Source organism: Rhinopithecus bieti, unplaced genomic scaffold (assembly GCF_001698545.2).
Source record: "Rhinopithecus bieti isolate Rb0 unplaced genomic scaffold, ASM169854v2 scaffold_10656, whole genome shotgun sequence".
NCBI classification, from domain to species: Eukaryota; Metazoa; Chordata; class Mammalia; order Primates; family Cercopithecidae; genus Rhinopithecus; species Rhinopithecus bieti.
Window position 1 is genome coordinate 253,908 of NW_016806449.1, and position 12,997 is coordinate 266,904.

A 12,997-nucleotide genomic window follows, 5' to 3' on the forward strand; every position below is an offset into this window, starting at 1 on the left:
GTCTAATGGCCCAGCGGTAAAGGTGAAGGCCGAGCGGTAAAGGTGAAGGCCGGGCTCCTCAGCGTAGGAGGACCGTGTTTGGGAAGACTCCTCACACGACTGCCCTCAGCATGCAGACATTCCGGAGGTGCTCATGGAGGGGAAAGGACGAGCAGATTGATGCCCAATCAGTGTAACTCAGTCAGAAGTTAAATCTGGCACCACCACCCAGGTTCTTCTCTCAGGAAGGGCCATAGACCCATGGAGAGGAATTTGTGCCACTTTACCAAGGGCATTAGCTAGGAATTGCCGCAGAGCTCAGGGACAGTGACAGGGACACGGAAGCAGGAGGCAACAGGCTGGGACAGCCCTTAGGACAGTGTCTGATAATAAACACTTGTTGAACAGTTTAAAGGGACGCCTCTGGAGGAGAGGCTGGAAGCAGGAGGCCCAGCGGGGGCTCCAGGCCAGGAAGCTGCAGGCCCCCACCCTCCTCCCTGCACTCGGCCGTGATGCTCCCTAAATGGTGGGGGGAGTCCAAGCACAAAGTGGTCCCCCATCTCCGGGGCCCTGACTTGAAGGCAGGGTGAGTCCCAAGCCCAGGACAGGCTGGAGGAAGCCTGCGTACAGGGCACAGGCTTGGGAATCTGAAAAAGCTGGGCCTGAATCTGACTCTGCTACTGTTTAATTGTGTGTTCCTGGGCAGATAAACCTAAGCCTCAGTTCCTTCATCTACAAAACAGGCACTACCTCCTTCAGGTAGTGAAGATTACACGAGGTCATACGTGGAATGTATAAATACACTGATGTAGGATGGTAAATACCCTGCACGCGACAGGCAGATGACATGGCGGCGATGACAATGACTGCCGCCAGGGAATCGGTGGGACCTGTGAGACCACCTGTTGCTGTATTCCAAAGTCCAGCAGAAAGAATTGGAGGCTTCCCTTTAAACTGTGCGACAAGTGTTGATTATCAGACACTGTCCTAAGGGCTGGGACTATGCTAGGCTTTAGAAGTTTCTTAATGCCCAGGTGAGGGCTGCAGTGCTTGGTGGCCACCCTGTCATCCATGTCCCCGAGACTCTCCGCTCCCCTCCTCAGCCAGGGGCTCTCTCCCTAAATCCCAGCATGGCCCAACACTCGGCCTGCTTTGTGCTGTTGCCTCCGAAGCTGTTGTTCCTGAGGCCTGAGCCTCAGCGCTTAGCTCCAGGTCCTTAGCCACCCCCAACTCTACCTCCCTCCTGGCAGAGTCCCCCTAGAGCTACTTTGAGCACCGTGGAGATCGAGGTGTAATCCAGACTCAGAGACATTCTGTGGCTTAGAGTCCTGCTTTTCAAGATTGGAGCCTTCCCTCCCTCCCACAGCAGGGAGAGATCTAGGAGCTGTGAGGCTCAGTGCTGGAGTGACTGCTACTAACCAGTCTTCATCTGTCTCCCCCACCCGGCCTTAGGATTACATGCAGAACATCCACGGCAAGGAGATTGACCTGCTGCGGACAACGGTGAAAGTGCCAGGGAAGCGCCTGCCCCGAGCCACACCGGCCACAGCCCCGGGCACCAGCCCCCGTGCTAACGGGCTGTCCGTGGAGCGGAGTAACACACAGCTGGGTGGGGGCACAGGTGAGGCGGCTGCTGAGGTGGGGTCTGCAGGGTGGCTGCTATGGAGCCCAGGCAGGCAGGCGTTCTGGGCTTGGCTACTTCTCAGCCTGGGCACAGGGTGCTGGCCAGCATCACACTTCAAGGTCACCTCAGCCAAAGACATGTGCCCTAATGCAGCCCTAGCGGAGTGAATTGAGGTGGCAGCAAATGTCTAGACCAGCAGTTGATCTGGATGTCAGACGGGGCCAGGTGGTGTCATGTTTGGGCAGTGGTGCTGGTGGTCCTAGGCCCATCTCTGCATCCGGATCCGAGGCAGGCGACAGGTGGGGGCAGTGCCTCTGGGTGCACGGCCAGCATCTCAGCCAAGGTTGACATGTGGGGATGAGGGAGGCAGAAGGGGACGGAGCTGTCTGGGGTCAAGCTGGTGCATATTCTCAGGCCTGAGTGAGGGGTGGCATCTCTGCTCAGAGAGGACTGAATTTAGACAGGAGCTGGAGGCAGGAAACTCCAGTGAAGAGCTGTCATGTTCTTACCTTTTCAACTGATAGTGCTGGCTCAGGCGAAAGGCCTCCTGTCCCAGGGAACTCCCTTCCTAGTGCCACTTCATTCCTCTTCCTTCGGGCCCCCAGGCCCCGTGCTCTTCCAGGGTCCGTCCTTCCACACTCTTTCCCTCACTTCCAGAGCCGCCGACTCCCGACTGCTTTCCCCCAGACTTCAGTATCCCCGACGTTGTCCTAGACCATTGTATCTCGTTCCTGGGCCCAGGAACAGCTGCCCCAAACCCTGCCAGGCTGGGGTCATTCCTGTGCCCTGTCCCAGCAGTCAGCGCCTGGTAGCACAGGTCTGCAGCTGGGTGAGTCACCTCCCTAGAGGGCCTGTGCTTGTCACAGTGAGGGGAGGATGTGACAGACTTAGTGGACAGGTGGTTGGGGATACGAAGTCCCCTGGAATGGATGGGAGAGACCCCAAACAATAAAGAATTGTCTCACTCAGAATGCTGATGGGACTCCGCTGAGAAAGCCCAGGTTAGAGGGAAGGAAGGCGCAATGATGCCTCCAGGTGTGGTCCTTGTTGGAGGCAAGGCTCCTGAAACAGGTGTGCTGGGCCCGCTCTCGCAGAACTGCCATGGACCAGGCTGAAGGCAGGGGAGTGGCCGGGGAGGGGCCTGACACGACTGAGATGTGCCATATGCAGTGGATGTCTCTGCATCAGGCTCCAGGTCCACAGCAGCTCTGAAGTGGACATTATTGTCCCCATTTTAATGAGGACACAGAGGCTTAGCATAGCTAACAAACTTGTCTGTAAATTCCACAGTAAGTGGGAGACCTAGGATTCAGCCTAATTGTGTCTGACTTGAAGAGCCATGTTCTTTCCTCCAAGCCACGCTGAGCTCAGAAAGGAAGCCTATGAGGTGGATGGAGGGAAGGAAGGAAGCCAAGGAGGAGAAAGCCAGCCACTACCCATCGTGGGGCTATGCCAGTGGGGAACCTTGAGCCTGCTGTGGGGTTGCACTGGCCTGACAGCAGGTCACAGGCAGTCCTCAGTGCTCTTCCCGGAGAGCAGGACAGAGCTGCAGGGAGCCCTCTGGCATCAGCCCCCAGGAGCCCCTTTGGTCAGCTTGAGGTTTCTCTTATCATTCCAAAAATGAGGCCAGGCCCAAGTGAGTCCCTTTCCTTGACAGCAGGGAGCCAGAGGACAGCTGGGCTGTTTCCCTAGAGTGAGGGAAACGAGAAGACGCTGTCCTGTCCCATTCCTGTCCCTGACATCCCTCACCTGGGAGCGGCAGTGGCATGGAGGAGGCAGCCCCGTGCTCTTGCTCCTGTAATGACAGCGCCCACATGCAGGAGCTCGCGGACGGTACCCACCCAGCCCGCGGCCCGCTACCGCGTGCCGACACCGACACCGACCCTCATGCACACTCACACATGTCTCTCGCTCACCGGGCGATGTTAACATCTCATTATCTTTGTTACTGTAATTACATTATCCGCTGCTTTATGCAGAATTATCCTCCGAGGACTAATTGATGGCTCCATGTTTAATTCATTAATCATTAGCATCAAATTCGACAATTACAGTGCACACTGATTGTGGGATTGCAGGCGTAATGAGGGGAGAATTAACAAAGGAAAGGGAAAGCACTTTCCCTCCCTCAGGGTTTTGGGTTGGGGGCTTGAGGAGGAAGTTGGGCCTGTGATGTCTTTGGATGGGGCTAGGGATGAGGGGGAATATGATTTGGAACCTGGAAGGCCATGAAAGCAGGCGTGAGAAGAAGCAAGATGTCTGAGAAATGAGGGACCGAGTGTGCACCCCGGACGGTTTCCTGAGGCGGGACCTGTGAGGGCGGAGGAGGGGAGGTGGGCAGGATTCTGAAGAGGCAGCATCTGTGTGTTCCTTCTGGGCCTGGAGATGGAGACCGGCCTGTAGCCTCAGTGCTGCACGTATATGACTAAGTACTTACTATGTGTCTGGTCGTGTTTGGGGTGTTGTGACAAATACAAGAGGAACATAAAACTTGCTGCCTGCCTTTAGGCGTCATCCCAGTGGCAGAGCAGTGACACGCTGGGCCATTCCTTTCCCTTCCAGCTGCTGCAGCCCAGTGCCGCCTCCCCATAGGCTTCCCCTCAGTCCCACTGTCTGCAGGGCTGGTGTGAGGCCTGGTGCCTGCCCTTCCCCTGGCTGGGCCTCTGCCTGCTGTCTCCAGCTTTGGCCAGCTCCGAGCCCCTTCTCTGCTTTCTCACTAACGTCCAGCACCTGGCTGGCTTCTCGGCTTCAAGGTTCAAGCACCCCAGGTTTGGCCCCCCTGTTCTTAGACCTCCTAGGGCCATTTCCTTCTGGTCTCAGTCTTGGGTGGACTGAAGAAGGGGAAGGAAGGTTAGGTTCTCAGTGTTCCAACTCAGGCCTTCGAGTGTCACAAGCCTCTGAGGCCCCGTGGCTGTTCCCAGAATCTCTCCAGCAGGGGCTCAGCCAGGGAGTGAGGTGGGAGGATCGTGCCGCTCTCTGTCCTCCTCCACTGCCGGCCGCGCCTGCCCCAGCCTTGGCTTCCCTAGAGCCTTTGATTCCCCCTGGCTCTGCCATTCTTCCCTGATGGGAAACGAAAGATTAATTTTCTCCAGCCCAACAGGATAATTACTAATACTAATTAGACATAATTACTTGAATTTGATACAGTTATTTCTTGTCAGAACGGCGGTAAAGCTGAGGCAAAGCAAATGGCATATGTGGACTAGAATGGAGGGTGCAGGGGCCCAAGCCAGGAGGAGCCCCACAAGGAACGCTGCAGAGATGGGCGTCAGCACCACCCAGCTCCACACGTTAGGAGATCTCTGATGCAGAGACCCCTCCCTACTCCCAGATCACAGTGAGGGGACAGAGCTGTAGACCTTTCTGCTCATGGAGAGAGGAGGGGTTGAAGATCTGGGGACAGGCTGCTTCCTAAGGCACACAGCGCCCCTGCGCGGCCTCTGGCTCTCCCAGAAGCTGGCCCGCCACCTGATGAACCAGTGCCCTGCTGGAATTTCTCCGGCTCTGCCCTGCAGCCCTATTTTTAGGATAGTATATTTGAGCATTCTCCCGGGCCCGGCCTCCCTTCCCAGTCTGACCCTTCCCACCCCCAGGTGCCCCCCACTCGGCCAGCAGCGCATCCCTGCACTCTGAGCGCCCCCTCAGCAGCTCGGCCTGGGCTGGCCCACGCCCTGAGGGGCTGCATCCGCGCTCCTGCTCCGTTTCCAGCGCCGACCAGTGGAGCGAGGCCACCACTTCCCTGCCCCCAGGCATGCAGCACCCTGGTGAGTGGTGGCTCTGCTGCTTCCCACCTTTTCTGGGGCCCCAGTGACAGAGAGGAGGGGAACCGGGCAGCATTCTTTGCTTGGGAGGCTGCAGTGGGACAGGGTCCAGGCCAAGGGGTGGGGCCCAGCTGGGCCCTCCAGGGCTTGTCAGAGAGACCTTGCTTTGGGGCTAGTACTGATGTTGTCTTGGAAGCAGAGTAGAGACACTGTCCCTTCTCCAGCCTCCACATGCAGCCCTTTTCCCCAGAGACCCGGTCGCCTGCAGCCCTGCCTAGGGCCAGCGCTAGAGGCCCGCCCTCTGCAGCTCCTCCTCCCCTTCGTCCCCAGGCGGCGCTGGTGGCGGCTCCCGCATCCCCATCAGCCCCCTGCGCAGTCAGCTCATCAGCCTCTCAGCAGGGGGACAGGGAAGCGCTGAGTAGGGAGGTCGGAGGCTGGGCGCTCTAAGCCCCGTGAGCCACGTTCCGAAGGCAGCAGCATCTTACCCGCTACTGTGGAGCGGAGGGGGGTCCCTGTGGAGTTGTCCTGAAAGGTCGTTTTCCACCTGTGCTGCCCCCTCAGATAGGCCTGCACCCATCCTAGGTGGGTTGGTGGCTCCACCGTCTCCCCCGTCCGCCCCTTCCACCTGCTTCCAGGGCTCTTCCATTTGCCCCTTTGTCTGTTGACTTTCTCTCTCTGCTTTTCTTCTTTTGACCCTACTTCTTACTTTCACCATTGACCACAGACCCCATCAGCAGTTCTAAAGGCTCAGAAGGGCATGGAGCCAGCTCTCCTGTCCCTTGCCCTTTCCATGCCCTTGTCCTGAGTGATGGTGTAATGACAGGAAGACCCAGGGTGCCCCACTGTCACCCCAGCCAAGGGTGCTTTCCCTAATTGGCTTCCCAAAGGCCTTCCTTGAGCCCTCCCAGTAGGAGCCCTGAGGCCCAGCCTCTGAGCTGCCCTGGCCTCAGGAGCGTGGGCTGAGGGAGGAGCTGGGTGGTGCCAGCACAGGGATCTGCCCCACCTCTCGATCCACGCCCAGCCCACCCCTGGGGGGAGCGAGCTTGGAGCGCATAAGAAGGGGAGCCAGGGGCCCTTCCCTTGGGTCACCGGTCCAGTGGCCTGTGCTGGCCTGCATGAGGGCCCTCTGTTGAGTCTGGAAGGAGGAAGGCAGGGAGGGAGGGAGCGTGTCTGCCTCTAATGAAGTTTGACATTTAGTGGTGAGCGCAGGGCGGGGTGTGGGAGACGGAGCTTGATTAGCGCGCTCTAATTGACAGTAATTAGGCAGCTCCCTGATTGTTTCTAATTCTGCTATTAATTGTGAGGAGCGGGGAGTGTGATTGAGGATAAATTTGGTGCGGAGCTGCTGGGGCTTCAGCTCCCCGTGAGTTCCCTGGGCTGCCTTCCACCCCTCCAGGCTGCAGAGGCAGCTTCCTCCCTTTGCCTCCATCCTGTTCTGCCTAAGTTTCCTACTCTCTCTCCACATTTGCCTCCTCCAAGGCTGGGGAGCTTTGGGACTGGGAAGCCCAGGCAGACCTCACCTAGAGAGAGGTGTCCGTTTGGCTCTCCTGAGTGTGGCCCAGCTACAGTTGGCAGGACTGGTCCTCTCCTCCTCCCAGTGCCCTGCGCCCCTCCCCTCCTCTGCCTCCCTTCTTCCCACACTTTTCCAACTCTCCCCTCACCAGCCAGTGGCCCAGCTGAGGTACTCAGTTCCAGCCCCAAGCTGGATCCTCCCCCATCTCCCCACTCCAACCGGAAGAAGCACCGGAGGAAAAAGAGCACCGGGACCCCCCGACCAGACGGCCCCAGCAGTGCTGCTGAAGGTTAGGGGGACCCAGAGGGAAACCGGGCACAGGAGGTGGGCAGTGGGTCTTGGGCATAGTACCCTAAAAGTAACACCTATTTTTTTTTTTTTTGTATTCATTGGATTAAGCACTTTCTAGTAGTTGCTAACCAAAGTAGTTCTACAACTTCTTTTGGTAATCTAGACCTGGTATCTTAGAAAAGTTCTTCTGCTAACTGAAACCCTTTCTGTTGAAATGTGGGCTTACTTCATTTATTCTTAAAGAAGGTAAACGACAGCAGACTGCTACATCAGTAGCTCCTCTAAGATGTCCAGGCAGGACCTGTGTTTTCTGTCTCTTGTGTCATCCTGAGTTTAATAAGTGCTGGGTATTTACTAGGTGCTTAATACATGTGTACAGATTGGCCGAGTCTCTCCTTAGTTTTCCTTAGGCTGAGGAATTCCAGGTCCTGAAGCTTTCTTCCATAGGACCTTTCTCTTCCTCTATTGATTATACTGCTGCTCCTCAGATTTTCCCCAAAGTATCTTCAAAACCTGCCTCTTCTTGGTGATTGGAGTTTCTTTGCTCCCAAATAAGTTTAACACTTCTATAGACTCATAATTTCTCGCTTCTGCTCTAATTGTCAGGGTAGAGGTATGGGTCAGGGGAGCAGAGACACCTAGCCAGCCTGTGACAGTGATGCTTAGTACTTACAGCATGGGGTCTCCCTTCTGGTCCGGCAGACTGAGCCCCACAAATGATCATGGAGATCTCGTAGTTCAAAGGCTGTGGTCGAAAGCAAGGTGAGGTGCAGTGGTGGTGCCTGGGGAAGGAGGCGCCGGTTCTATTTCTGTGGGAAGGCAGTTCTGCTAACAGTCCCTGAGAGCAAGGGCCCAGCAGAGGAGGAATTCCAGGGGATGTTGGTGTCACTGAGTGAGGTTGCCTGGGGCCAAGATGCAGTGAGGACTTACAAGCAGGGATGGCCTTGGCAGAACTGGGGTTCACCCTGGGGCCTTACCACAGGCACCTGTGCTGCCTTCCCAGCCCCCAGGACACAGTCACACTGCTTGTTAGGAATTGTTCACCCATGGGGCGGTGACCATTGGGAATGAGGTTCATGCGGCTGTCTTCTGGGGCCTGGGGGAGCAGAGCTTGGAAGAGCTTCACCACATTGCTTGGGATCACAGTCCAGCCCTCAGTGCTTGTCACTACAGATGCCCTCAGGCCCCTCTTTGCTCACATACTCCAGGTCCTAGAGAAAACCTCTCCTCCTCTCCCCCATCCACTTGCCCTTCCTGCCTGTCTATGCCATGGCAGTGGGGGAGGGGCCCAGCTCCCATGAGCCCCACGCTGACGCCGTCAGGAATATTGGGTTTAATGAGCTGCAAAATGAGGCGGCTGCAGCTGACATGTACGGATGGTGCCCACACCCGCCTTCCCCCACCCTCTCCCAGTGTTTGCCTCCTAGCACCCCATCGCATCCTTCTGCAGATACTGAGCTCTTTCTCTGGGAAGCACCCCACTGATTTCACACCCATTCCCGGCAGTGCCAGGGGTGCCAAGATCTTGCACCCCCCCATCTGTTTTCACTTAAGCTCCACAGGTGGTTAGGAAGGCGGATTGGGAGCTCACACTAGTCTTGCAAGTTTACTCTGGCCTCCCCCTGCAAGTTGTCCTGGAGCGTGTGGCCTTGTGGCTGGGGAAGGATCTAGGGGAGGACACGTGCCAGTGGAGCAGGGTAGTGAGTGGCATTGTGGCGATAGCATGCCCTGGGTGTGCACACAGGCCAGGAGCCCTGATGGCATGAACACCCCCCAACAGAGGCAGAGGAGCCGTTTGAATTTGTGGTGGTGTCCCTCACCGGGCAGACATGGCACTTCGAGGCCTCCACGGCGGAGGAGCGGGAGCTGTGGGTTCAGAGTGTGCAGGCCCAGATCCTTGCCAGCCTGCAAGGCTGCCGCAGTGCCAAGGACAAGGTGGGTACAGAGTGACTGGGCCCCCACAGAACACCTGGCTGGGGTGGGACTGAAAGGGGCCTCATGACTGAGTAACCGCCCCTTGTCTCTCCTGCTGTGCGACAGACTCGACTGGGGAACCAGAACACAGCTCTGGCTGTGCAGGCGGTCCGCACCGTTCGTGGCAACAGCTTTTGCATCGACTGCGATGCACCTAGTGAGTGCAGGGCTGGTGGGGCTGGGAGCTGGGGACAGCCCAGGGAAAGCTTCACAAGCATCAAGAAGCAGGGAAGAGGGCAGGGAAGACTTCCGTAGTTGTCCCAAACTCTGGTGGCCTGCGTGCTGTCGCTGTATCATTCTCCTCTCCTTGCCTAGATCCAGACTGGGCCAGCCTGAACCTCGGTGCCCTGATGTGCATTGAGTGCTCGGGCATCCACCGACACCTGGGGGCTCACCTGTCCCGGGTGCGTTCCCTCGACCTCGATGACTGGCCACCTGAGCTGCTGGCTGTCATGACTGCCATGGGCAATGCCCTCGCCAACAGCGTCTGGGAGGGGGCCTTGGGTGGCTACTCCAAGCCAGGGCCTGACGCCTGCAGGTGAGCAGATGGCACCCTGGAGTTGGCCAGGAATGGGGGAACCGTTGGGGGCTCCCAGCATGGGGAAGATTGGAGTGGCTGTGATGGTATTAGAAGGGTTAAAACTGTCCGTTGCTCTGCTTGGCAGTTGGCCCCTTGGGGGTGCCCCTCCTGCTCTGGTGCCTGTCACTCAGTCGCCTCACAACAACGGGCCCTTTCTGAGCGTTATCAGCAGGTCAGGGGCCAGCAGGAGGCGCATGCGCAGGGCCCCTATCATGGTGTGGTGCAGAGCGCCCACTCCAGAGCTCTGAGATGGGGAGAATGGGTGGGAGATAGGGGAGTGCATGGCCCCCCAGTGCAGGCCCCCACCCGCTTTGTTCCAGCACTGCCAATCCAAGAGAGTTCAGACGGCCAGATAAACTGCAACACGGGCCTGCCTGGAATCTTCCTGCCCTCTCAGCCCCCACATCCCTACCGTCCCCAGGGGTCCTCCCTTCCGTGTCCCTTCCTTTCAGCTTCTCCCACCCCCCTTTCCATTACCCACTGCCCCTCTGTGTGCCTGGTGTTTCCAAGGCTTCTCTCCTCCCTTTCTGCTCCGTCTCATCTTCTCTCACTGTTTCTTCCTTCTTCCCCCTGGTGCTTGCTTCCTTTCCTGCCCACCTTCTTGGCCCCACCCGTTGCTTGGTGTCCTTCCTTGGCTCATGCCCTGATGGGCCTGTGGTTGCAGAGAGGAGAAGGAACGCTGGATACGGGCCAAGTATGAACAGAAGCTCTTCCTGGCCCCACTGCCAAGCTCAGATGTGCCACTGGGACAGCAGCTGCTCCGGGCCGTGGTGGAAGATGACCTGCGGCTGTTGGTGATGCTCCTGGCACATGGCTCCAAAGAGGAGGTGAATGAGACCTATGGGGACGGGGATGGGCGGACAGCTCTACATCTCTCCAGTGCCATGGCCAATGTTGTCTTCACGCAGCTGCTCATCTGGGTGAGTCACATGTCTCTAGCCTGCCCTGACCACACTCTTCTTAGCCTTGTTCTTTGAAAGCCACCTCTTCTTTCCTCCCCTACAACCAATCTGTCTCCTCCCATGTCATGCCAACTGTGAACATGTGTTTTCTCCTACAGTACGGGGTGGACGTGAGGAGCCGGGACGCCCGGGGCCTGACTCCACTGGCCTATGCTCGCCGGGCCGGCAGCCAGGAGTGTGCAGACATCTTGATCCAGCATGGCTGCCCTGGGGAGGGCTGTGGCTTAGTGCCTACCCCCAACAGAGAGCCTGCCAATGGCACCAACCCCTCTGCTGAGCTTCACCGTAGTCCTAGCCTCCTATAAGGCCCAGGAAGAGGGCAGAGGGGCCAGAAGGACTCCATGGCCTGAAGACCATCCTCCTTGCAGGCACTGCGGGAACAGACACAGAGATGGAGAAGCAGGGACATGCCAAGAGGACGAAGCAGAGGAAATTAGGGAGGAGAGTCAAAGGGATCAAGGAGAGTTGGGGATTTGAGCTGCAGCAGAGAGGGATGAGGGATTTAACCCTGTGCCCTAAGGTGCCATTGAAAAGGGACAGGACCCTTCGGAGGTGCCTGTGAGGAGAGGGGAGCAGGACCTCTCCCTCCTCCAGATCCCTGCCTCCTAGTGCCAGCCCCTCACACGCCTTCATCTGAAATAGGAGGACGGCCCAGGTTGGGGGTGCTGGATGAAAGAGACGAGGGGTGATCTGTGAGTCCCATGTAAACTTTGTACATTGGAATATTTATGTTTGTGTACATATTTGATGTGTGTGTGTATGATGAGCCAATAAACCAGATTGTGTGCGTGGTCTTGTTTCCCCCTTTTATGTCGCTGCCGCCCTCCCAAGCGCGCCCCTCAGCTCTGCTCTCTGCTTGTCCCGTTCTTCTCATTGTTTACCATGTTCTGAGATTTTCTTCCCTCTGTCTGGCTGGGTCCCAGGTGGTCATTCCTCAGCCTCCTATGTGCATTGCTTTCTTTCGGCCTTCCCTTGGTAGGGTGTGGTTGAGTTTTCAGCAGCACAGCACAAGGCCCCTGATGAGAAGACACAAAGCTCTTTGCTTCCTACTGGGTGCTGCCTCCCCAACCTTCAGGCAGCTTTTTTTTTTTTTTTTTTTTTTGAGACAGAGTCTCGCTCTGTCACCCAGGCTGAAGTGCAGTGGCACGATCTCGGCTCACTGCAACCTCATTCTCCCGAGTTCAAGTGATTCTCCTGCCTCAGCCTCCCAAGTAGCTGGGATTACAGGTGCCTACCACCACACCCAGCTTATTTTTGTATTTTTAGTAGAGAGGGGTTTTTGCCATGTTAGCCAGGCTGGTCTTGAACTCCTGACCTCGGGTGATCCACCTGCCTTGGCCTCCCAAAGTGCTGGGATTACAGACGTGAGCCAGCATGCCCAGCCATCAGGTAGGTTTTCCAGCTGCTCTCTTACATTTGTCATCAATATTCTATGTAGGAAGCTTGTTGCCACACCCTGTACTGGCCAGAATGCACCCAGAGAGAGGGCGTAAGCATTGCCCCTTTCCTACAAGTCTGGGAATGGCCATACAGCAGGATGTACAGGGAGATACTTGAGTCAGTACCCGGGAGAAGAACTGAGGGTGCCGCAGGATAAGTGGTAGCACTTCTCTCCAGATAGCTGTGTTACAACATAGACTGACTTGTGCCTGGGCTTTGCTTGTGAGGAAAGGGGAGGAGGTAGGTGGTTGACACCAGAACAGCTGCCCTAACTCCCACCATCTTGCCAAGCCAAGCTGGGGGCAGAATCCAGAGTTCCTGCTTTTCCTTCTGACTGAATCCCTTAGTCCAGAAGGAAGACCTGGGGGAAGTGCTTCTCCCTGCTGGCTCTGAAAGGATGAGAACTTGTTGAGTTAGAGTCCTGGCCCTCTGAGGAGTCTGTTGCTGTCCCATTCCTGGACCCACGTTGCTGGTAGCCCTTGTCTTCTCTTTTTTTAAAAAAAATTTCCCACAGACCAGGTGCAGTGGCTCACACCTGTAATCCCAGCACTTTGGGAGGCCGAAGTGGGCAGATCATGAGGTCAAGAGTTTGAGACCAGCCTGGCCAACGTAGTGAAACCCTGTCTCGGCCGGGCGCGGTGGCTCAAACCTGTAATCCCAGCACTTTGGGAGGCCGAGACGGGCGGATTACGAGGTCAGGAGATCGAGACCATCCTGGCTAACACGGTGAAACCCCGTCTCTACTAAAAATACAAAAAACTAGCCGGGCGAGGTGGCAGGCGCCTGTAGTCCCAGCTACTCCAGAGGCTGAGGCAGGAGAATGGTGTAAACCTGGGAGGCGGAGCTTGCAGTGAGCTGAGATCCGGCCACTGC

General features: G+C 57.0%; 1 protein-coding gene across 4 annotated transcripts in view; it reads left to right on the forward strand.

The window, feature by feature from the left end:
- AGAP3 (ArfGAP with GTPase domain, ankyrin repeat and PH domain 3) overlaps nt 1-11,476 on the forward strand; it is a 28,972-nt gene extending 17,496 nt beyond the window's left edge. For 2 of the 4 annotated variants that reach the window (XM_017876640.1, XM_017876641.1), the window contains 8 exons: nt 1,432-1,600; nt 5,197-5,367; nt 7,029-7,166; nt 8,949-9,103; nt 9,209-9,299; nt 9,458-9,680; nt 10,387-10,642; nt 10,783-11,475. In XM_017876640.1, the coding sequence (XP_017732129.1) occupies nt 1,432-1,600; nt 5,197-5,367; nt 7,029-7,166; nt 8,949-9,103; nt 9,209-9,299; nt 9,458-9,680; nt 10,387-10,642; nt 10,783-10,989 (1,410 nt within the window). In that variant the 3' untranslated portion in view covers nt 10,990-11,475. Of the gene's footprint in view, nt 1-1,431; nt 1,601-5,196; nt 5,368-7,028; nt 7,167-8,948; nt 9,104-9,208; nt 9,300-9,457; nt 9,681-10,386; nt 10,643-10,782 lie in introns of all 4 variants that reach the window. The other 2 variants (XM_017876639.1, XM_017876643.1) reach the window with 2 other exon arrangements.
- Nucleotides 11,477-12,997: the final 1,521 nt, after the last annotated feature.